Below are 25,115 nucleotides of genomic sequence, written 5' to 3'. Positions count from 1 at the left end.
TCTCAGTGGGACCAAGGATGAGAATTGTTCAGAAGTGCGGAAGCAAATTCATGCCAGCCTTGGGCCTTTTGGATCTGCTGGACATGATTAAATAGGATAAAATTTCCTTTCCATGCAACAACAAATCGGTCACTTATTGAATCTGGAAACATTTTTTAGAATTACTTTGTGTGTATATTTGTTGTTCAGACTGGTTTTATTCCTGTGTGATTACTCCCTGTGTGGTCTCCTGGCATAAGAATCTGAGATTATTTTGCCTCATTCTTTTTCCTTTCTAAGAGCTGCTCCTTCCTTCCTTTCTGCTCAGTGGCTGCTGAACAAATCTGTGCCCTGTTCCATTTATCAGAGAATTTGGGGAGGAAAGGTTAGATGTGGGCAGCTTCATGGAATTCCTCCTTTTTGTGGCACTGGAAAGTTTTCATCATCTCAGCTGGGAAATAAAGTCCCTGAGGGAGACAAAATGTTCTCCCAGTCCCTGCCTATATTAAAAGGATTTCAATATAGTGAATCTCTTCTTCAGTGGTACCTGCTCAGGAGCAAATGTGCTGCTGCAGGTGTTTTTTTGCCTCTCTGATATGACATTTGTTGGTTCCTGTTCCTGGAATTCTGGATTTAAAACTACTTAACAAATGCTTCCATTCAGCAGGCTGACCTCTTTGTAAGAAGCAAGTCATTATAATCAGCAAGTACACTTTTTAATACAGCTTTTCAGCTTCTGTGCTTGCTGCTAGGGGAAAAAATGTTCTTTATTGTTGTGCTTTAGGTTTTTAAGATCCTGTGTGTATGGTCAGATTTGTCGCCCAAACTTGAATTTGCCATTGTGGCACCATGGAAGGTCTCTGCCACACAGGGAGATAACAAAGATATTGCTGTCTTTCCACAGCAATAGATTTGGTCATGGTAATGTGTACCAGTACAAAAAAAAAATCTAAAAATAATGTACCTGCAACTCCTGGATCTGTGACCTTATTAATATTTTGATTATTTTGTTGATATTTATATTACTTTTAATACAATTGATCCTATTTTATAATTTATATTTGTAGAATGTCTTAATTTTTAATATTTATAGTATGTATGTTTATATATATATTAATTTTTATTTGTTTTAACTTATTTATATTTGTTAAATTATTAATTTTTAAATTTTATTAATAGTAGTATTTTAGAAGGTACTTAATGAGAGACCTCTTGGCATGTTCCACACTGATGGCAGCACAAAGGGCACTTGGATTTAAGGAGGGCTGTTCCAGGTGCTCCATGCCCAGGCAGTGCTGGCCACTTTGGGTGCCAGGGTGAGCTCAGGAATTCCTGGCAGGGGCTGGCAAGGTCTGCCCATCCCTGAGATAAACCAGCTCAGCACCCTGGCACTCTGGATTCCTGCACTGACTGAGGGAGCAGCACCTGGAAATTCTCACTCCAGGCTCAAATCCCAGTTTTTGGGAGCCAGGATCAAAGCAGAGCTTGCTGAATAACAAACCCAGCCATGTTTAAGGGCTGCTTGATGGATGAGCTGTGTATAGAAGGGTTGCTCTCAATTCCCTGCTCTGCTCATGGTATTTGCACAGCCCAAGGTGGTTTACATCTTTTAATAAGTTTTGCCCCTGGGAAGAGACCAGAATATCTCCGTGTTGTTGTCCCTGCATTTCTCTGAGGTGCAGTAGTAATTTAAACTAAGGCTGAGGTTCACTGTGCAGCCTGGGGATGGTTCCAGTGGGCCATGAACTCTGATCTGTCCTGTAGCACCAAAAATCTGGGTTGTGGTTCCTCCAAAAACCTTGGGGGACAAAAAGCCAAAAAGCCCTGCCAGGGTCAGGAATTCCCACAGGCAGGGCTCTGAACACACTCCAGGTTAGAAATTGTGTAGGAGACTGCTGCACTTGGGTTGTTTTAATGGGATTTTGAAGCCCAGAATTCTCATTGAATGTGTAAATCCACGGTGCAATCCCACCATATTTAGAGGATTATGTTGAAAGGACACATCTTCAAAAAGTTGCTGAAGTTGCTCAGTTCTCTGTATTGCACTGAGAACTTTCACGTTATTTCATTTATCAGGAATAAAAAACCCAAGAATAATACAAAGAAATGCTCCCAATATTTTTTTAATCCCTTTTTTAATTCATGATTATATTTATCAGTCATTGTACACATGCACCAAACCCCTATGGCAGAATAAATCTTTGAAGTATGAAGAACAATTTCTGTAGATTCAGGAAGAGAACATGAAGTGCTGATTTTGTTTATTTTAGAAGGATAAGTGTATTCAGGAATGTGCCAAATGTTTGATCATCACCTTTTATATATCTGTCTTCCTTTTCATAGTTGTGTTTTAGTTGTTTCTGTTTGTGTTTTTGATACCTAATTATGCATTAGATAGTTTTGCATGAAGAGCTGAGTGAGGATCCCAGTCTATTTTTATTAGTAAACTTAGAATCCTGTCAGCTACATATAAATATGGTTTTTAATGAGCCTGAATTCCTGTAGGAGTCAGTGTAAAAGCTCACAGGATGTGTTTTGCTGAAGAATGTTGGTGGGCTGGGCAAGTTCCCACAGTTTTATCAATGAAATGGGTGTTTGGGACCTTAGGAATTGTTAAACTAGGGAGGAGTGAGATTGCTGAGAATAAGTTGTGAGCTGATGAATTCTGATAGGAGTATTTCCATTCTTGTGAAAATCCTGCCTCCTCTGGGTCCTGGTGATTCATTCTCCTTTCTAACTAAATGTCTGTGGCTTTGAGGTCCCTGCATAAATCCTGCTCTGCTCCTTGAAGTTCTGCAGGAAAAGCTGTTTGGAATGAAGCTGAGCTGCTTCATCTGAGAGCAGGGGATGAAATGATCAGAACTTGGAACAAAAATAAGGAAACAATGGATCCTGGGATTGCTCAGCCATAAGTTCCTTCCATTTTCTGCCTGCCTGCTGTCACAAAACGTGTAGGATTGCGGTCATGTTTGATATTTATCTTCTCTTCCCTCAATCTGCATCTTACCGGCTTGAAATCAGCCTGGCAACTCCTTCCCTAAAGCTGAAATAAAATTCTTCATGGTCAGGGCTTGAGAGGAGCAGAAGCCAAACCTCACGGTTCTTGTAGGAGCCTGTAAGATTGCCCAAATAAATAATAAACTGGGAAAATTTAAGCAGAAAAATAGAGAAAGGTACAAGAACCTCAGAGCCACAGATCTCTGGAGGCTGGGGGGTGTTGGGCTTGGGCACCTACTTGGGGAATTTGTCCAGGCTGTCCCAGCATGGTTCTTTCCCTCCACTGATACACTGGAACAGGCTTTTACTGTGTTCTGTGGCACTCAAATGCTCCTTTCATGGCTGTGCAGCCAAGTTTTCCTTCTTGCCCTATCATCTGTCTTGTGTTATAAGCTTAAAAATGTATTTAAAGCAGGAAATCTTAAACCCCACTGCTCTTCCCTCTTGCTTCCACCTTTCCTCACTGTAGAAATTGAGGTGGGGAAAATGATTGTTCTGTTCTCTGTCATTTTTACCTGTTTGTGGTATCCAGTCATTTTCTGAGTGTTCAGAAAGATTCTGCTTTTATTTTGTGAGCCAAATATGAGGATGAATCAGATTGTGGGTATTATATTTGAAATACTTCTCTGTTTGTTTATTTGGCAGGTCCTTGAGCAGTATGAGCGAGAAGGGTTTAATTTCCTAGCTAAAGTTTTTAATTCTTCACATTCCTTCCTGGAAGATTTGACAGGTCTGACTTTATTACACCAGGAGACACAGGCTGCTGAGGTAAGCAAATAAAATTTGGTTGTTAATTAATCATGTGATCAAATGATAGAATTAAGCAGTGGTATTTCATTTACAGAATGATTGACACAATGATTTAGACATTCCCTTAAATTAATTGTAACTTTCTGTATCTGAGTCTTTAAATACTACTTTTAAAGGAAGCAGGTGACTTGGGTTATGTGGTGTGAAGAAATCAATTGCAACTTTAGGTCAATTAAAATGTAATTATGCTGCTTGATGGATTTTAATATGGGGGGGGAAAATGCTGTTTACCTGCCCAGTGACAAAAAATGGAATTTGGGGCAGAAACTTGGGGGCATTTTTGATCTCATGGACAGCAGCACTGGTGATAACTCAATACTGAGTTGTGATGCTGTGTTCCATAAAAAATCAAACAGGTGTCTCCTAATATTATATATAACAGTGATTTGTATTCCTTCCTCCTCCTGCCAGTATCTCTACCCTTGTGCATCATCATTTAATTTTGGCACAGCTGTATCCCAGGGATGCTTCTGAAGCAGTGGTTTTGCAGTCCCTGCAGCCTGTGCAAGTGCTGGGGCTGTTTTTTCAGCTGGAAAGGGCTCCACAGTGTTTCTTAATAAAGTTTTGGGTGGATAATGATGACTTTGCTCTCTGTCTCATGTTTAAACTTTGAAAAATAATTGTAGCAGATGCTGGAAACATGAACTCTGAAATGCCTAATGCATTCTGAAGTCAGCATGGTCATACCTAGAAAAAATTTAAGTATGTATATGAGAGGGCTCCCAGAAGGGAAAACAAGCACCCTTTAACACGTGCTACTCATTAACAGCAGGAATAATTAAAGTCTGATTGCCAGGCCTGACTTTCAGTGTCTAGGCTGCTAATGTAAAACGTAGAAACAAGTAAAATTAGTAATGTATTGTTTAGCAGGTATTAATCCATAAATCCCTTTTGCAGCCTCAGAGTAGGTGTTTGTTGTTAGTGAGGTTTAAGATATGCTCTGCAAAATACAGAGTCTGGTGGAGTTGACTGCAACTTACTGAAGTTCAAAGTTTTGCTTAAACCCCAGAATTTGTGTCCTTTCAGAACTCCTGGGGTACTTCAGTGAGGTTTATGCCATGAAGTCACTGCTCAGAGGTGGAAAATCTGACATACAAAGTATTTGCAGAGCTCATGCTTTCAAATTAGGTTAATTGCCATAAAACCAGGGAGCTGGCTTGATTCTTCCCTGTAGGATTGCTGCATTTTTGGGAAAACCCATCTCTTTCAGCAGTTAACCAGTTGAGCAGTCTTGGTGAATCTGTGTTTCTGAATGGCAAGGGCTGACAGGCAGATTATTGGTGGAGATTCTGGAGCACCCCTGCTTGCTTTGGGTTAAAAACCAGTTCTTTGTTACATTTTGCCACTGAAAAAACATTACATTTTGGCTCTGAAAAGCAAAGAGGTTGTTCTGTGCTCCTCCACAAGTCTCTCAGTTCATCATCTGGGGCAATTCTTAAATTTTTTCAGTGTACAAGAGAGTGCAGCCTGAGCACCCTTGGGTTGTTAATCAGGGCTCGGGTTGTGGAATTGGGGGCAGAAAAGTGAATAATTTCTAGGTCACAGCTTGGCTGGGCTGCCCAGGACTGTTCCATATCAATGCATCCCTAAACCCAGCAGGTTTGTTCCCCACGTGCTCCAGATTAACCCTGCAAAGGGCTCATCTGTACAGATGTAAAGATGCTTTTCCTCTACAATTTCTAATGCAAGCTGAAGTTTTCTCCTCCTGAATTGCAGCTTTGCTGATACGCTCAGCTCACTTCTCTCTGTAATTCTCTGTAATTCTCCTTTCTCTCTGGAATAAGACACAAGTGTAAGTACACTTTTCTTACTTTGCATTTCAATTCCTGAATTACTTGGATGCTTTACAGCACCTCCTGCTTTCATCAGGATGAAAGAAGATGGTAAAACACACACCAGAAATACAATTTTCACTTGGTTTTCTAATTCAAAAACAAGAAGGGGTAGAAGCTGCAATCCAAGAGGGTCATAAAGAGCTTTGGGAAAAAAAATTAAATCTGTAGCAGAGTACCTATTTTTGAATGTGAATTTAAAGGTCAGGTATGGTGCCAGCAGGTCATTATGTCTGTGTTATTTTACTTCAGTAATGTTGTATTTCAAGTTTCTGTCTCTCACAAAAAGTGAGGTACCTGTAGTTTCTGTGGCAAGTTCTTGTAGCCAGTGAATGAGACCTGTTTGGCATTTCCAAAATCCCTTTTCTATGCTGGTTTACTGTGTCCCAAACAATCCTAATGAATAAAAAAAAGAAAAAAATAATTCACTCTTGTAAAATGCTCAGAGAAAATAGAGACAACCCAATTTTATAATTTCTGCACTTATTTGAGGTTTGTGACCATTTTTTGACCATTTTTCAGTCATTTCTTGAGGAACACATCTTAGCTGCAGAATAAGCAGCTGGTGTTAAAAAGGAACTTTGTGCTTGTCCTAATTTGGAAGAAAATTCAGAATTTCCAGTGTGCTTTTCTATTAAAAATATCCTGCTTGTTTCTGATTCTGCATTACATTATGCAGTGTATTTGATGCTGAAACAATAACATATGAGGAGCCAAAAAAAAAAACCCCAAGCAAAACAGAAGAACCCAGCTACAACAATATTGTAACAGTAAATTCTGTAACTTGGCAGTTTTTCTCTGTTAGCCAAGTATTATTCAGAAGTTAATTTTATTTGGTGTTATGAAAACTTCCTAAAGAAATCATTACTGATGTGTAGCCCAAAATTAATATTTGAGACTTTTCTGTGACTGTCAGCTTTTTTGTTTTCCTTCATGTTTTTAATCTGGTGCATTTCTGGAGAAATTAACTTTGACAGATTCAGGCCTGCCCTGGAATTTCTTTCTTAAGAGATTAAGAGATTAATTTGTTTTCTTTCAGGAGGGGGGTTATTTTTTTCTCTTTGAGTTTTCTCATGATATCAATTAGTGTCATCATTTTTCTTCATTTATCAAGTAATGTTTCCTGGCTCTTTGAACAATGGTAGTTTTTTTGGGTTTTTTTCTGCTGATGCCTTTTGCTACTTTTGGAAGGGTTTAGAAATACCTGTAAAGTGGTGCCTCTCTTTGCTACCAAAACATGAGCTCCTTGCCTTTCCCCTGATACCTTCAATGATAATTTCAATTATTATCATTAATTATATTCAAATGATCTTCCTGGGACTTACGTCAGAGAGTGATGTGCACAAAGACTCCCGTTTCATGGGATATCTGAATAAATGTGTGTTTGTCCCTTCAGGGCAGGGAGGGGCTTGTGCACACATTTATTTTTTTTGGATGTTATCCAGTTATCATTTGTGTTTGAGAAGTCAAATATATGGGGGGAAAAACTCCACTGAAAGAAATGGAGTAATGGCATTTGGGTTAGCAACAGGTTTTGTTGCTTTATTTTTTTTTTCAGGGGTTTTTATAGGGTTATTTTTTGATGTCTCTTCATGAGGTCAGGCACAACTTTAATTTACAATTAAGCATTATTTTTTCAACTGAATTGCTGTCTTAGTGTCAAAACATTGATAGAGTTGAAATCTCCATGTAAAATTTCACAGTCAGTCTCCTGTAACTGTAAAATGGAAAGTGCTAATAGGAATAAATCTATTATCTCATCATTTTTATGTGAGGGGAAGAGGCTTTGCAGGAAGAACCTGGACCAAACCTGCAGCAGCATTAACGTGCACTCTGTTCTTCATGAAGCTTCTGCAGACGTGAATTGCTGGCTGGATTTCCTCTTGGTGAGCAGTAGTGATCAGTGGAGGTGATCAGTATCAGCCCTTCTCTCCCAAGGGGGCTCTGGGCTTTCCTTTTCCACAGGAATCCACCTCCAGTCCAGCTGCAGGGGTGCACTGCTCTTCTTCACCACTCATTTGCATTGCCCTCGTTAGAGCAGCACCTAAACAAGGAGTACTGGGGCTGATGAAGTCATGTTTTGATTTGTGCTGTGGTGGTAAATGATGTTAAATTGGACTTTATTGAAGATTTTAGAGTAATTTTAGCTAATGGTGAGCACAGCACTCCAAAATTTTGAAGGGAACTGCTAGACTGAAGCTGTAAAATCTTTATTTTGGGGAAGCAGTTCTCTTCTAGAAAGAGTTTCAAAGTCTCTTGACTCTTCTTCTTTTGAAGGGAAAACCTCCAGTAAAGGAGAAGTAATATAATTCAGGGATTAAATCTCTTCCATTCCAATATACTTTGTCACAAAGAAGAATGAATGGACTGTTCAAGATGCTTTCTGTTATTCTCATGTGAAGAATAAGAAATTACACAATGCAGACAAACACGCTGATGAACTTCTTTAATTCTAATTAAGACCATAAATTCTACAGTGTGCATCTCAGTCCAAGAGTATATGAGTGCTTGTTAAAATGAAATAAAATTTTTAAAAAGAGGAAAGTTTGCTGCTGGCCAAATCCGTGCCAGAATCCAATGAACACCAGTTGTTGTAGCCTCACCCAGAGGTGCTGTGAATGTCTTGGGGCAGGGCTGCCTCAGCACCTCCTCAAGTGTTAATTAAGTTACTTCGTTAGGGATCAATGTGCTCTGGTCATCCTGGAGCCTGTGAAATGTTGTCCACCAGAATATTTTCATGTTTAACCGTGTTTGCCTCGTGACCATGCAGATTTCCTCTGGAAACATCTCCTGGACTTGTCTGGGGGCATCTGTGTCAGGGTGAGCCCATGCAGGCAATTATCACATCCCCCAAGAGCATTGGTGCCTGTTTTTGCCACCAGCTGTTTCACACCCCAAAACCTCTCTGCACAAGCAGCAGTGGCTTCTTCTCAACTTTGGGACTGATTTTCCTGTAAATATAGGAGATATATAGGAATATAGGAAATGGTAATAAATGAGGTAAATTGAATTGTGAAGAGCTGCTGGAAAATCCTGTGCGTTTAGCACAGCCTCTCTTCAATGCCAGCAGTTGCTAAGTCACAGAGGAAATTAAGCACCACAAATTTTAAGAACAGAACATCAATTTAAAACATGCTCCTGTTTGGAAATCTCATATGGAAAACTGTTTGTGAACAACTTCTCAGCTTAAATTTTCACCACGGCTCAGGGTTTCTTCCTTTGTGAGCCATGAAATAATTTTACCAGAGTGAGTGTTTCAAGATTTGCATCCATGTTGCTACTGAGTTTGGTTGACACTAATTTCTAAAACAGGCAGATTTGAGAGCCTTTAAAATGAATATTAACCTAGCTCTTACTGGCCTGAGCTCTCTTTCTATTTGAATGTTTTCCTGGTGTTTGCACTTTAATGAACATCTCTGCAAAGTGCTGGTGTTTCCTTTCCCTCGGTGCAGTTCAGGTTCTCCTGGAGTTTCCTTTTACCAGCACTTTTTGGAACACATTAAAACCTGGCTTCCAGCTGAAATCTGCCATGCAGCCTAGTTGTTTCTATGGAATTGGCTGGAGTCCTGGAGAAACCACCTGATATCTGAGGAGTGATAGAAATTAATGAGCAATTCTGTAGTTAAAACCCAGCTTTGGTTCCAAGATGAGCCGCTTTGTGCCTGAGAAGATAAGGATTGGTTCTCTCTTATCTCTTCAGTGATAATTTTTCCTTAGCAATGACTTCTCTTAGTTAAAGGTCAAATTAGTTGGAAAGTCAAATTTTGTAAATTGTAAATTAAAGTTGTGCCTGACCTCATGAAGAGACATGAAAAAAATCTGCATTGTTATACATGTAATAAAAATTAACCAAGAGAAATGTGTCTCACTTTTAAGCTTGGAGTTAATAACATAAAAAAAAAAAGTTTTAGGATGAGTTTCTCTGTTCTTGGTCTGTCAGCCTTTCAAACCCCCACTGTAGGTATTAAATAATGTGCTTTAAATTAGTGCTGAGTTATTGCTTTTTGTAGTGTTGAATCTGGGACACCAAAACTTTTCCCACATGTGATATTTCACGAAGCAAAAGCTGCTTGTGAGTTACTGAGTTTGTTGTTATTTTCATATACAGGAAAACTTTTTGTTATCCTACAGGTGTGGTGATGATTTTTAGTCATTTAATTGTTACACAAGAACCTTAAAATAATGTTGTTTTACTGGATAAATAGGAGTGGTTTTGGTAAACAGAAAATGCTAGACCTGCAAGTCAAACAACAGAACTTTTAAAAAGTTAGGCTGAGCTGCAAGCCCTGGTAGGAAGGAAATTCATGGCTAAAATGTGATTAGGATCAGCTCCCAGAGCTGATTTGAAGTCTGTGTGCAGCAGTTCTGCTGCCATCTCTGTGCAGGAAGGTGTATGTGCAGATGTAGTCTGATTACTGAAATGTAAAATATTGCAAAATGGTCATTTAATGGCACGGGACTGTCTAAGACAAGAGGGGAACTGACTCTGTTCCAGTTAAAACACAAAAGTTAACAGAATAAAACTGGTCTAGTTAGAATGACCTTAAAGCTGTGTGATTATGGAAATAAATTTGGAGAAAAACTCGACGTGTGCAAGTATATCAGTACTTTGTCATCTGAAAATAACAGTTCTGTTGAAGTACTTGTTATATACAAAATAAACTCCTGTAATTGTAAAGTACTGACTCAAGCCCACCAGGCAATGAATTTAATCCCCTGTAAGTCAAGTGTGAAATCCAATAGGTTTGTCAACAAATACAAAAAATCCGTGGCTAGGAAATAGATACAAACTGTGATTTAAGTGGAGATAACTGCTGGGAGGCTTATTTATTTTTTGGGAACTAAAGAAAGTCAGTCACAGAAACAAAGAAGGGAGGCACAAGTAAACCTGTAAAGAATTAAGCAACCACTTTCCAGCCTCTCAAGGGGATAGGGGTTAAGAGATACAGTTTTAAAAGTCTTTATGTTGTTGAAAAGTTTATTTGTCTAATGTCTACTGAGACAGCATGCCAACAACAGCAAACCCAGTGCAACTTAGAAAGAGAAAACTCCTACTGGAAGAGAATATGAAGGCATAACAAAGCTGTTTAGAAATATTACAGTGCAGCAGCTGGTTTTGCTAATGCTTCTTGGTTATTTAAAAAAAATAATAATCTAAGTTCTAATTCCCTTTGTCTTCTCACTCTGAGTAGCTGCAGTGTGTGAAGCTTGCTGGCCCATGACTCATTCTCCCCACTCATGCTATTTCTTTGAATAGCCCTTGTAAAAACATGCATTTTGTGTTAGTTGTCTTAGCTGGCAATCGAGGAGGCTTTTTTTTTCTCCCTGGGTGAATGATTTATGTGTGCTAATCTCTGGATCTGCCTTTGCCACACATGGTGCCTATGAAAACACTGCTGGTGCTGTACCTGGGATTGCTGTGCTCACCTTTCTGCAAGAGTAACTCAGGCACTAAAACTCCTTTCATCTCTTCCTCCACAGGCAATAGTCTCATATCTGAGAAATTCTGATACCTTGGGCTTCTTTTCAGGGACAGGCAGTTGTGAAACTGAGGCTGGATTTCAGTTCTTCCCAGATCTGAAAAGGGTAACGACCAAAGAAGATGCAAATGCAAAATAAGATGTTATTTCCAGCCCCTAAAAGAAACTTCTTTGCATTTGATACTTTTGCTTTCTGGATTTAATCTATATTTTAGTGTTTGGATCAAACTGTTGAATGCATTTAATACGGTTTATTTTGTAGATCTATGCCTGGCTTGCTCAACAAAGTAATCTTGATGATAGCCAAGCATGTTGATAAAGTTCAAGGAGCTGACTGTGACTTTTCTTTATGTACAGTGGAAATGAGAGGTGGTTATGGGAGATTTAGGAAAAGGAAGTAATGCTGTTAAATATTATTTTAATTAAGTTGAGGCATGAAGGTCACAAAGTTTTCTGTTAAGTGAGGTTAAACTCAAGCAAGGTTGGTCAGATCCCTTTGGGTCATAGCTGCTGGAGGATGCTGCAGGAGTTTTCAGGACAATACTAGAGAAAAGTCAGTGTATTTGGAAAATTGCTAAGATTTAGGTTCTTCTTATTCCTTATTCTAGTTCTTATGAAAGAGAAGAAGGTAGGTTTCATTAAGAAGTTTCTAAATTAAGGAATAAATGTTTTGGTGATGTGTCCTCTGCATTCGAAGGCGAATGAAATTCCCATTTCTAGCACGAAGTCTTCAATCCTTCCTTCTGGTTGGATTTTTTTTTCATTCTTCAGTTTAAAAGCCAAGAAAAAGAGCTTGTGGCACAGAGAACTGCCTATAGAATAGACTGGCTGTTTGGGATTGTTATTTTAATGTGAAGGGATGAGGTAATAGAGCACAGCAATAACCAGCAAGCTGCAGTCTTTGACTCCAGCATCAACAACTCCACAGGCCTGATCTTTATTGGACTTTTTTTTTTTAATTTGGGAGGAAGGGGGGGGGCTCTGATTAGCATATCTGTTTCAGGAAGAGTATCAAGAGTTCTCTAATTTCATATTTAAATCTGGGAACTGATTAATACTCGAGGCATGCAGAGAGCTATAACATGAAGGCTGTTGTTACTATAGTGAGAAGCTATTACAGACATCACAAGACTTGTTATACAAGGAAACATGATTACTTTGGATTAAAGGAGTTGCCAAAGGCTTGAAGGATTTATTGGTGCTGCTGCTTGGAGTTATATATAACTTCATTATTTTGTTGAAAACATTGAGATCTAGAATTAATGAACCACAGTAAATGCTGCTGAAATGAATCAGCAGGTTTGACAGCTTTGAACTGACACTGAGCCACTGATGAATTTTATGGGAGCATTCTTTAGGCCTCCAGATCATGGATGATGTACAGAAGGGAATAAACCCGGCTTTTGCACAGAGAAATGAAGCTTAATGAGTGCAGTGAGGTGCAGCAGAGTTGATGTGATCACCATCACATTTCTGAAATGGCTTGTAATTCCTGAGCTTGTGGGGGAGGAAATGGCCTGAGCTGCTGGGGATGGGCTGGATCTCTGGGATCAAACATCCTGGGAGCAGTGGGGATCTGCAGAGCTGGGAGCAAGGAGGAGAGACAGCAGGGCTCATGTGGCTCTGGGCAAAGCAAGAGGAAGTGGGAAATCTGACTTTAGAAACAAAGGACTGGAATTGGCTTTTTTTCCTGCAAAACTTGGTCACGGGTGGTGTAATTAGAGGAGAAATGCAGATGTGAAACAGCTCTGCGGTGTGCTGGGCTGCTGCAAGGGCTCTTTTCTGTGTGACTTAGGAGTTCATTGCATCTCACATCCACTGCATCATTTCATTAATCTCAGCTGGGTAAAACTGGCAGCATTTTGACATTGCTTCCCTAACCCAGCTCAGAGAGTGCTGGGAGATCCAGAAATGCTTTCTAGACAGCTGCATTCCATCCTTTCTGTGCAGTCTGCAGTACTGCAGAGATGTTTCAAAAGCAGATGATTAATTGCAAATTATTTACTGCTTTCTTAAAATTAGCTCAGCAGTCATCATTTGCTGTTGATACCACGATGCAGAATTAGTGCTGTGGGAATTAATGTGAGTCTGAATGAGAAATGAGCCGTAATCAATGATGAAAGGTTTTAAAGTTTTGAAATAAGTCTTACAACATTAATCCCTTACAAGCAATACTATAAAGAGAAAATATGTAATGGCAGAAATTGTTCTTGAGCTGCCTTTGACTCTCCCCTCTGTAATGTGACTCAGGAATTTAGTTATGTAAAAACATGACTAAGTCCCATTTGCTTTGAGGTACAGCCCTGGGTGAAATGCAGTATGAGATTGGATTTCAGTAAATTGGATGAGTTCTTTCCCAGTCTTTTTAACTTTGAATCTGGGACAAAGCTACATCAAAAGCTGGAATAGCTTCCTCATCTAACTGTTCCATGGCCGAGTGGGTTTTTTTTTTCTCTTCAGATAGTGTCTGATTACTAAATTAAGCTCTTAGCATCAATAAATCATTTCCCTGCAGAGTAAAACCTATAATTTTTCATACCTGTTGTCTTTTGTACCTTTTGAAATATCTCTCTGGGGGCTGTGGAGCAGCTCCCAGGGCAGGTACAGCAGACAGAGAGCACAAAGGAATCCAGGTGCATGTTGTGCTTTGCTGGGGTGACAAGCTGGACACATTCCAGAGGATTTGCAGGAGCTGGGTGAGCTCTGAGAGCACGTTGGGGTTATGGGGTTTACAGACTGAGGAGCCAAATGAAAAACCAAATGAGGGTTTTTCAGGAGTCCCATACATCGTGTGGTGTGACCCATGTGGGACTCACCAGGGCACTCCTATTCCCAGGAAACAGCTGGGAAAGCACAGAGGATCACTCCTGGTCCTGCAGGGATCACTCCTGGTCCAGCAGGAATCATTCCTGACCCTGCAGAGATCATTCCTGGTCCAGCAGGGATCATTCCTGGTCCAGCAGGGATCACTCCTGGTCCTGCAGGGATCATTCCTGGTCCTGCAGGGATCACTCCTGGTCCTGCAGGGATCACTCCTGGTCCAGCAGGGATCACTCCTGGTCCTGCAGGGATCACTCCTGGTCCTGCAGGGATCATTCCTGGTCCAGCAGGGATCATTCCTGGTCCTGCAGAGATCACTCCTGGTCCTGCAGGGATCATTCCTGGTCCAGCAGGGATCACTCCTGGTCCAGCAGGGATCACTCCTGGTCCTGCAGAGATCACTCCTGGTCCAGCAGGGATCACTCCTGGTCCTGCAGAGATCACTCCTGGTCCAGCAGGGATCATGCCTGGTCCAGCAGGGATCACTCCTGGTCCAGCAGGGATCACTCCTGGTCCAGCAGGGATCATGCCTGGTCCAGCAGGGATCACTCCTGGTCCAGCAGGGATCATGCCTGGTCCAGCAGGGATCACTCCTGGTCCAGCAGGGATCATGCCTGGTCCTGCAGGGATCACTCCTGGTCCAGCAGGGATCACTCCTGGTCCAGCAGAGATCACTCCTGGTCCAGCAGGGATCATGCCTGGTCCAGCAGGGATCACTCCTGGTCCAGCAGGGATCATGCCTGGTCCAGCCGGGATCACTCCTGGTCCAGCAGGGATCACTCCTGGTCCAGCCGGGATCACTCCTGGTCCAGCAGGGATCATGCCTGGTCCAGCCGGGATCACTCCTGGTCCAGCAGAGGATCATTCCTGGTCCTGCAGGGATCACTCCTGGTCCTGCAGGGATCACTCCTGGTCCAGCAGAGGATCATTCCTGGTCCTGCAGGGATCACTCCTGGTCCTGCAGAGGATCATTCCTGGTCCTGCAGAGATCACTCCTGGTCCTGCAGGAGCATACCTTAGAGCCCAGCCCAGCCCAGCCTGGTGCTGGGATGTGTTTCTCACCATTTGGAGGTAAATCAGAGTCTGCAGAGCCACCTGTGTGGAAAGGCTGTCCTGGTCTGAAGTGTTGGCTTGCAGACCCCATTGGCCAAGTGGCACTGGAATATTTTAATTTAGGACTTCTCATTTCATGCTATGAGGGGTATCACAGAATCAAAATCTTCAAAAGCAAAAATCTGTTTGTTCTGGATGTCAAAGAGTTGGAGGGCAGAAGGGAAGAATGGAAATAATCTGTTGCCCAGATTATAAATTAGTGGCAATTAGAAAAAAATCTGTTAGTCCACCAGACCCACCAGCTGGGATTTCTCCAGCCCTGCAAGCCCTCAGCTCATTTTTCTCTCTGTATCCCACCCAAAGGTATTTTTAAAGCTGAATGAAGACAGTTCTCATTCTTTATTGTGCTTATATTGACATAGTCACAGATGTTACTGCTATGCAAACCACTGGTATTATTTTTGCTCTTAAGTACTTTCCTGGTTTCCCTTTTGCTGTGACAATTTTGTCATTGTTGCTGGGAGCTGGAGCTATTTCATTCATGGGCCACAAATGTTTTCTGTTAAGCATTCAAAACCTCCCATCCTCCTATTGTGCTCTTCCAGTTTACTATGAAGTGCTCCAGCCCCATCCAATAGAGTTTGGTTTAAACCTTCCTCCCTTCCTGTTATTTTTAACTTTTTCTCAGTTTTGGTTAGGTCTCCAAAATGTATCATTGCTGTGAATTTAGTGATGAAAATCTCCTGTCTCATTCACTCACTCCAATCCCATTTCTTGCCTCCTTTGGATTTCTCTGCATCCCAACACTTCTGCTCCCATGTACTCTGTGCTCCATAATTTCTGTTTGGTTCACACCTGCTTGCATTGGTTTTGAATGTCTCCTTTGCATCCTCTGGATGTTGGATTTTAAACAAAAATGTTCATCTTCTCACCTTCCAGATCTGCAGACTTACTCCAAGTTACTTCAGGGTAAACTCTTGGAATCAACACTTGCAGCTTCCTGTTATTTTTGTATTCTTTTGTTCTAATGGTATTTGTAAGCTGATATAGGAATGCTTCTAAACAATTTAATGGACTTGGGTTTTTAGTCCATTAAAATAATGGACTTGGGTTTTTAGCAGAGTGTTATAAAAAATGCTGCTCATTACTGGCCCTTTCTTGCACTTTTCCTGAGCCTTGTCATGTTAAAAAAAAAAACCTCATAATTTTTCTTCAGTCTTTCTGCTCTTTCACAATAATCTGGTTGAGTAATGCAGCATTTATTCAATTTATGCTTGCAAACAGCTACTGGACAAATGAATTACACCAGTAATACTGTAGTGCTGTTAACTGATTTATACTTAATTTTTATACTTTTTTTTTTGTTTGTTTGCATTTAAATATTTAAATTCATTCTGTGCAAAGACTGGATTTAAGGTTAGGCTCAGGTGCTGTGTTTTATTCTGTTTGTTCCTTTAGTGAGGTGACTGCCTTGCCCAGCATTTATTCTGTTCTCCCCATAAAGTCAGTTTAATATTCTGGTTGATTTTCCATTCTTCTTGTACAAACATGCACCTTCCAATATTTGCATCCCCGTTGAGCAATAAGAAATTGTCAGTACCTGTTTTTCCTGCCTGTTGAGTATCAGGTGTAATTTACCAGGCATTTTTGGGAAATATTCCTTCAGCCCATTGCCCCTTGTCAGCAGCCTCCCTCAGCCCTGTGTGCCTGGGGAATTATTCCAATCCACAGCTCTTGCCAAGGCCTGTAACCTCCACATTGACAATTAGACATCAAAAGTTACACTTAAGCCCTAACATTTATATTAAAAAAAGCTTTTTGGATCTTGCTTTTCCTCTGTCTTCTTCATGCCTGTAACTAATATCATTTCTTGGAAATTTAAGGCTGTCCACAGAATACTGATGGCCTCAGATACATTTTAAATATATATATATATATATTTCCATTGCCAGAATGAGATGTGTGCCCCCATTCAGACAAGACTGAGTCCATCTGTTTCTGCCCCTAATTTTTCTGTCAGGTTTTTTCTTTTTTTCTTCTGAACTTTTCACTGGAAGTTTTGCTGTTATTTCACCCCAGTGCCATGGAAAGAGTGGAGCACACAGGAAAGCTGGGCTGAATCTCTTGTACTGCAGCTTTTGTAGCAAAGCTGCTGTGGGCCCTTGGGTTTTGTGTGTTTTTATTACAAACCAGAGCGTGCTAACATCACCAACAGTGCCCAAATTTCTTTTCACCCCCCTGACACAAACAAAAAAGAGAAGGAGCCCCTTCTATTCCCATTTTTTGTCCAGCTCAGGTCTCTCCGTAGCTTTTTATTGAGCAGAAAAGGCAAGGAAGTGAAAAACAGAAAAGTTTGTCATCCTTGTTCTCACCATCAACTCCAGCACACTGAAAGTAGCATTTTTATCCCTGGCAATTGAGTAACTGTTCACAGAAAAATACTGGAAGTTCTTGGAATTACAAACATATCAGGCCACGAGCCAAGCTTTCCCTGGCGAGGCAGTGACAAAAGCTGCCAGTGGATCTGAGTTTTATGTGGGTTTTTTTTCTGCTGTTCTCTCTGAGATCATCAAAACTTATTGCAGCAAGGATTCAATATTGGATTTGAATCGTTGTTCCGGAGTTTAAATGGGAATTCTCACTTATGGAGCAGCCATCAGAACCTAGTTGATGAAGTTGTTCATCTGGAAATTTTAAATTAAGTTTTATCCCAGTACATTAGTAATTTTAGCAGAATGTTCTAATCCAAAATGAAAATCAGATGTTCTTCACGGAAATAGGGAAGTCCAGACAATGGGTATTGTGTTTAGGTTACAAGACTTGTGATCTTCCTTTCTTTTAATTTTATTTTTGTTGTTTACATTGCAGACAAGTCTTTGTTCATTCTAAGGAATAAAGTTATTAATTTAAAAGCACTATTTTTTTTAAAGTTTGTATCCAAAAATATTTCTCTTGAGCTGTATAAAAAGTTGGATTTTCTGGAAATTCATTGCCCTCATGAATGGACTCCTGGTGAGCAAGGAATTTTTACGACTCCCTTAAAAAAACAATTGCAGGCATTCCACAAATAAACAATGCATTGATTTGGGGGTGCATTTTAATGGCTGTTTTATAATTATTTGCTCTCCAGTGTTTATTTCAGTATGGTATGTTGTAATTTTTAACTGAGTTATCCTAAGAATTCCCTTGTACAGCAGAGAGCAGAGCTTTGGAGCAGGAGCCAATTCCCAAGTGCCGACCCAGGCCTGCCTCTGATACTTCTCTGATTTCCATGAGTCCTGCAGGAAGAGCTGGAACAGTTCAGGCCAACTGCTTTCAACTTCTTTTTGCATCTTGTTTTGGCAATTCTGATCTCTTTTCCTCAATTAGATTTTCCTCCCGTGTCTCTCATTAATAAATGTCACATGTGGTTTTTCTTTTGTTTGATTTTTCTCCTTTCAGGGCTGTTTTTGCTGAATGGCTGCCCACAGCCCCAGCTCCATTGGATTTGCCTTTTCCTGTGTGTAAAGCCTTGTGAGTGGCAGTTCTGATATTCCTGGCACAAGAGCCAGTGCCCAGTTCGTGTCCACAGCAGCGCAAACCCTGACATTGCACAAGAGGCTTGTTGGAAAAATTGGGATAAGGGGGACTGAACAATCCCGGGCTGCTCCTTGTCCCACAGGGAGCAGCACTTCCATCACTGCTGCTTTTGGACAGGATTTACTTTTTACTGCTCCATCTGCAGATAATCCAGGAGGCTGGTGCCACCAGCAGCACAGTTTGTGATTCAGCTCGTGCTCAGTTGCTGCAGTATTTTTTCTGATTTTGAGTCATGTCAATAATATTTTGTTCACCCTGAGAGAGCTCAGAGTGCAAATGATAACATTTAGAAAATGAAAGATGTTTTGCAGCCGGGATGAACCGGGGGTTTCAGATGTTTGGGTCTTACTTTCCTTTTTGTCAAACCTCTGTGTGTGTCACTTACGGTCTCAACAAATTTTTCCTCAACTTCTATAATCCATGAGGTAGAAATATTTTTTACAGAAAAAAACAGATCAACTGGCAGCTTTTGTGCTTGCAACAGCCTTTGGTGTGTGTTTGGGAGCAGAGAGAACTGAAGTTCCTTCTGTATGTGCTCATAAATAACAGAAAATATAAATCTGGACAGCAGTGCCATCAGTAATCAGATCTTGTCAGTCCTTCCTCGTTGGAGGCAGCCTGGCAGCCTTTCAAAGCTCGCTGCTGTCAGAAAATCATGAAACAGAAAAAAATACGAATCAAAGATGCCCTGATCTCCTTCCAGCTCTGCAAGAGCAGAAAGCCACTGTGTCAGAAAGCAGATCACTTCTCAGTTTTCCAGAGCATCAGAGAGCAGAGCTGCCAGGGCTCAGGGAGGGAGCAGGATGCTGTGGAGCAACAAAGTTCCCTGGGATTTGCCCACTCGCAGCAGAGTCCCTTCTTTTTCTGTCTGAATCAGTATTTCTGACTGTGACAAAGTGATTTATGAGTTCAGCACCAGCCTGGCCTCAGCAAACAGATCAAAGAAATGGATGTAAGCATCAGAGCAAGGAGAAGTAGGTGTCCAAAATGGGCTCCTCTTGGGTGTTTTTAGAAGGTGAAACGAAGCGGGGTTTGTGCAAGTTCAAACTTGGCAGGACTCTATGATTTCTAATTAATTGATGAATTTCACAGAGGTTTTATTTCATCAACATAAAAATTCTCTGCAAAAGACAAATGTTTTTCTTGTAGAGGAGCTGAGCAATCAACTTCTTTGTGTACCTCTCCACGCTGGGGCTTCTACAAAACCCCCAGCAGCAAAAAGAGTCATTGAAAGGCAGAGCCTCTTGCTGCTTTATTGCTCTACTAAAAATTAGTATTTGTACTTTTTAAGAACAATTGGAGAGATTCAGATTTAGTCAGCTGTATCTTAAAGCTGCAAATCTGAAATAATTTGTCATTAATTTTGCAAATTCCTTGAAAATTTTATTATTTAACTGTCCCAACAGTTCTGCCTGCAGAGATTTCTTGCTGTTTTCTTTTATGATAGAAGAGCTAGTGGGTAAAGTGAATTATCACAGAGGGGAGCAAACTTGGGTGAAACTTGGGTGTCTTTTATCAATTAACAACACAATACTGAAACTAAGGACCTTTTCAAATTTCAGTTCCAGTTGAATTTCAGTTCAATTTTTCTCAGTTGTGTCTTAAAGCTGAAAGTCTGAAAGAATTTGCCATTTATTTTGTGAACTCCTCGAAATTTATTTTTTAACTTTTAACTTTATTTTTAATTACATTTAATTTTAATTTAATTAACTCTAATTAAACTACTAACTTTAATATTTTTTTTAATCTTTATTATTTAACTTTCCAAACAGTTCTGCCTGCAGAGGTTTCTTGCTGCTTTCTTTTATGATAGAAAAGCTAGTGGGTAAAGTGAATTATCACAGAGAAAGCAACATCTTCACACTGTATTTCCTTCTGAGTTCTTCCCAATACAAAACGAACGTGCAGCCTCTGTTTGAAATAATTAGTCGTGGTTTACTGGGGGAATTTTGGGACTTTCATGTTGCACTAGCTTTTGATGAAAATTTCCCTGCACTGCCTTATTTAATTCTGGCCATCTGGATTAAAAGCCTCTCTTAATCTTAAATACAGACTGTAACTCTTTCTTTTGGAGTGTGCTGCCATAAAATTCGGGCAGCTTTCCAGCTTTCTTCATTAAAGCTTGCTTTATTATGGTTTGTCGGCCATTAAATGATTGTGATGCACAATGGGCACTTGATTATAATTTGCTGGAGCTGGGAATCAGTTACAGCAGTAATGCAGTTCTGTAATTAAAAGCAAGCATGTTTATACCTGCTAGCATCTGAGAGCTGCTGAGGGTGAGGAGAAAACAGACTTGAAAGGCAACAATTTCTGCTAATAAGACGTTGAAGGGCTCTAAATCTGCCAGCGTTTTGTGCTGTGGAAGTGGGATTTTTTCCCATAATAACTGGGTTTGGACCAAAATCTGTGGTTTGTGACAGGGATAAAAGGGCAGTTTGATTTGTCATAAATCTCCTCAGATCTTTGATTTTTTGTTTGAGGTTAGAAAGAAATATGAATTTCTTGCAGAAAAAGAGCGATTGGGGATCCTCAAATCCTTTCTGAGTTTTGTTCTGCTCTTGTGGGTTGTTTATCAGGGAGCTCAATCTCACTCTGTTTTCTCACCTGTAAAGTTTTTAAAAATTGTGAGAAAATTGCTTGCCTTAAAACTATTTTAAAAGGGAGTTTTTCATGGGTGTTTGTGCCATTTACTTTTATATTTAGGCTGTGGGGAAGTTGAAAGAAATAAATGTAAGTTTGTCCAAGCTGCACAGTTGAACTCTTAAGGGCAAGTGTGGCATAGCTGATGGTGTCATTTAATCTGATTTTAGTAGTATTTTATGGATAACCTAACGCAGATACATTATCATTTAATAAATATTCAAAAATATTTCTTTATAACATTGAAGTTCTGTAGCAGCTTTGTAATATTTTTTTTCCTGAGCTTGTGTCTCCTAAAATTCCATCTTTGAGATACCTCCTAGTAAATCTGCACCTGGAAAACTTTCCTGGGAGCTGCATTTATGCACATTTGGTGAGATGAAGCTGCTTAATGAAATCATTTCATTTTCAATTTTACAAGCATCTGTTTGGCTGGAAACAATTTTCTGCCCCAGCTGAGAACTCGAGAGATGCAAACGTTGTGTGTGCAACAAATTCCTGTCTTGCAGTTCAGAGTTGGTCTGCAGGAACTGTGCATACAGGAGGTCAGAAATTTGCTTTTTAACATCTCTCAGATTGATCTCAAATTGGAGCTCTCAAATTAGTAATCAAAGCATTTGTAATGGACTAAAACAGAGGATAATGTGCGTTTGCAAGATAGTGCAAAAATCAAGGAAAGCTGCAGAATTTAAGTGCTCTCTCCCACAGTTCTAATCAGAATTCTAACAACAACTATGCTAATCAATAAAACCAGTTCTAATCAGAGTTGTTGAGGATTTAATCAGGAGTTTTCAGTCTTGTTAAACAAGTGAGGAACACAGACTGGAACAAAACCAGTTTATAATTCTGCCTTTCCTCAGCATGGGAACACTGACATTTGGTGGACACACGAATGAGATGTTCAGGTCTTCTGAGGAAAATCTTAATAGCTTGGAAATTCAGAGTTAGCTGGAAAATCCTTTCTTTTCCTTTTTATGAGGGTTTTTTTTGATACCTTTGCTGATTTTGGAAAAAGTAGAAGGCTTTTCTTGTGAATCTAATTCCTCAATGGCAAGCCCTTGCAGTGCCTTTGCCAGGAGTTTATTTCACATGTGTTCAGTCCAGTTTTCTTTTCACATATGTGAAATAACATCTTGGCAAGTGGTAAACAAAATATATACAGCAAAGAGAGAGAGACCCGTGGTTTCCATTGAAGTGAAAAGATGTATTTTATGAAATAATCCTTTCATTGAAGTGAGTAATTAAAGCTAGAATAAATAAGATCTTATGAGAGATTGCACAGTAATTATGTAACTTTTAAGAAACAAGAGTTGATGGTAATGAAGTCTTTTCACTTGACTGGGTTGTTCTTGGAAAAGGGCAGGATCATGTGATGATGTAGCACAGTGTGTGAGAGCAGTTTGCTGCTGCAAGATCCAAACATCCCAGAGTGATTTCCAGAGCCCAGATGTTTATCAGTTTCTCTTCTGGAAGGGAGCAGGAAGGTTTTTATTCCAGGTTTTCAGTGGTGTAGCTCCTCCTTTGTCCAGGGGGACTGGGCACTTGTGCATGGCCCACAGAGAAGTTATGGTTGAGGAGAGAAAATTACTCCGGTGAGAGAAATTTTCCCTTCTCCCCGAGAATTGTGAGAAAAATTAGCCCAAGCAATCCCTGGGTCAGGAAAAAAAATATAAATAATACATAAAATAAATATATATAAAATATAGCCTATTATACCTGAGAGCATATCCTGAGAGCTGCTGAGGATGAGGAGAAAACAGAGTTGAAAGGCAACAATTTCTGCTAATAGGACTATTTTCTTGTTGTATTGAATCAATTCAGGAGTGTTCCCAGAGCATTTATCTGACCCCCAGAGATATTCTGAGGTGCTTTTTTATTATTGACTCAATTAATCAGAGCATGGTACTAAAACCACCAAATTTCTGGGTTTGATCCCTGTGTGGGCATTCACTTAAGGGTTGGATTTATATTATTGCAACTAAAAATACACTTAAGATATTTTAATCACATGTCTACTTGTCTGCTTTTACAGAATAACTAAGATTAATGAAGTCGATTTAAATCCCTAATCCTTCCAGATAACATGATAATTTCAGAAGAGAAGGGAAAACCTAGAAAGCAAGCAAAACCTAGTTTAAAATTTTAAAAAATACGTCAAAGCAAAACCAAACGTTGACCTTTATTTGCTGTATGATAGTTCTAGTTCCAAACAGAAAACGAATGACACTGAAATTGCATATTGAGAGTTGGGGATGCATTCTTTTACCATTTCTTTCTGTAACCAGCAAAAGAGAGGTATTTTTCCAGTCACTTTGTATTTCAGCCTTGCTGTGTTCTGTGTGCTTGGTTGGAAATGCAGCTGTACTTGATTTGACATGGGCAGTTACAGTCTGACAACAGCACAACAAAAATTCACGGTGAATTAAACTGTATTCAGCGTCCTTTTAGCTCTGAAATGTATATGGCAATCTAAAATTGCAGCAAATAAGAATGTTTTTATAGCTTTTCTAGGAACCTGGTGCTAATCAAATATGTTAAAGACACTCCTGTGCAAATGCTGGGAGATTTTGGAGGGTCTGTGCACAGAACCTGTACCATGAGCCCTTTTATGAAAGGGTTTTGTTTCAAAAATCAGAATCAAAGAGCTGCTGAGGGCTGTGGCTCTCAAAAATACTCCCTCAGGCTTTCCTGTTGTGGTTATTGAGAATAAAGGCAGGGTCTTTTCATGATCATAACTCAATATGTTTTGGCATTTTTTTTTTAAATTTTAAACTAGGTTTTGCTTGCTTTCTAGTTTTCCTCTTCTCTGAAATTATCATGTTATCTGGTAGGATTAGGGATTTAAATCAACTTCATTAATCTTAGTTATTTTGTGAAAACAGACAAGTAGATATGTGATTAAAATATCTTAAGTGTATTTTTAGTTGTAACTACATAAATCCAACTCTAAAGTTAATTTATTCCTGCAGTTCTTTCCAAAGTGCAGGCAGATCCTGTTGTTTGTATTTAAGGGAGGTATCTGCAGTAACAATCAAATGCTGAACAATTATAATTTCAAGCTATTTAGTGGTATTTTTCTCTAATGTCATAAGGTGCAGTGACTTTGCAGCCACTGCCCCATTGCAAGGGCTGTGCTTTGAACAATTTCAAACCACTTCCATATTTACAGGGAACTTTACAACATGCAGCTCTGTTTGATTTGTTCTGTGGAAGGGAATTAGAGGAGATAACATCTGAAGTCTTTATGTGATGCTTGCAGTACAGTTGTGTCTTTTTGAAGGATTAATTTGAGAAGTGAAGCCCCTGGGGGATTTCTCAATATCTATCAGAATTTTCACACGCAGGCATCTTGAACTCCTTGAAGTTGCTCAATTCCAGTCAATATCTTCAGGTTATAAATTAGTTCCTAATTAGCATGATGGAGTTCTGACAGAAATTAATGAAGTCTTGAGAGCTCTTGCCTGTGTAGCAGACTTTTCCCAGCTGTCCTCCAGAACTTCACTAGGGAAAATCAGAGACATTCAGACTTAGCCAGAGTGCAGGTATGACAAAATGTGATTCCCAATTGCATTGTCTCACACTTCAGCTCTGTTCTCCTGTCTGGAGTGTCCATGGTTTCACACCTCTCCAAGGAAGAAGAAATAAAATTTTAAAAAAAGGTATTTTCAGCAAACAGGACCCCAGTATTCCAACTTCTCCTTCAGTTCACTGAGAAATTCATTTCTTTAGGGAAACTAGGGAAATCTGACACATTTTTCTGCCGAGGAGAGAAAAGAAGCCAGTTTAGCAGTGAAGATGTAGGTGACAAATTCACTTTGGTATTTATCTTGGTTGTGCTTGGTTGCTACAGAAAGGATTTGAAAAGTCAAAATACAAAAACTCTGTTGGAAGTGGCTGAAATCTATTTTTCTCCACTCAACAG

General features: G+C 39.9%; 1 protein-coding gene across 3 annotated transcripts in view; it reads left to right on the top strand.

The window, feature by feature from the left end:
• The window catches only part of ATG7 (autophagy related 7), a 75,437-nt gene that overhangs the window by 27,623 nt on the left and 22,699 nt on the right, over window positions 1-25,115 (top strand). The window contains exons 18-19 of one of the 3 annotated variants that reach the window (XM_068201510.1): window positions 3,622-3,744; window positions 18,413-18,442. In XM_068201510.1, the coding sequence (XP_068057611.1) occupies window positions 3,622-3,744; window positions 18,413-18,427 (138 nt within the window). In that variant the 3' untranslated portion in view covers window positions 18,428-18,442. Of the gene's footprint in view, window positions 1-3,621; window positions 3,745-4,197; window positions 11,097-18,412; window positions 18,443-25,115 lie in introns of those variants that run through there. The other 2 variants (XM_068201508.1, XM_068201509.1) reach the window with 2 other exon arrangements.

Source organism: Anomalospiza imberbis, chromosome 11 (genome assembly GCF_031753505.1).
Source record: "Anomalospiza imberbis isolate Cuckoo-Finch-1a 21T00152 chromosome 11, ASM3175350v1, whole genome shotgun sequence".
Taxonomy (NCBI): Eukaryota; Metazoa; Chordata; class Aves; order Passeriformes; family Viduidae; genus Anomalospiza; species Anomalospiza imberbis.
This window is presented reverse-complemented; position numbering and strand designations above follow the sequence as displayed.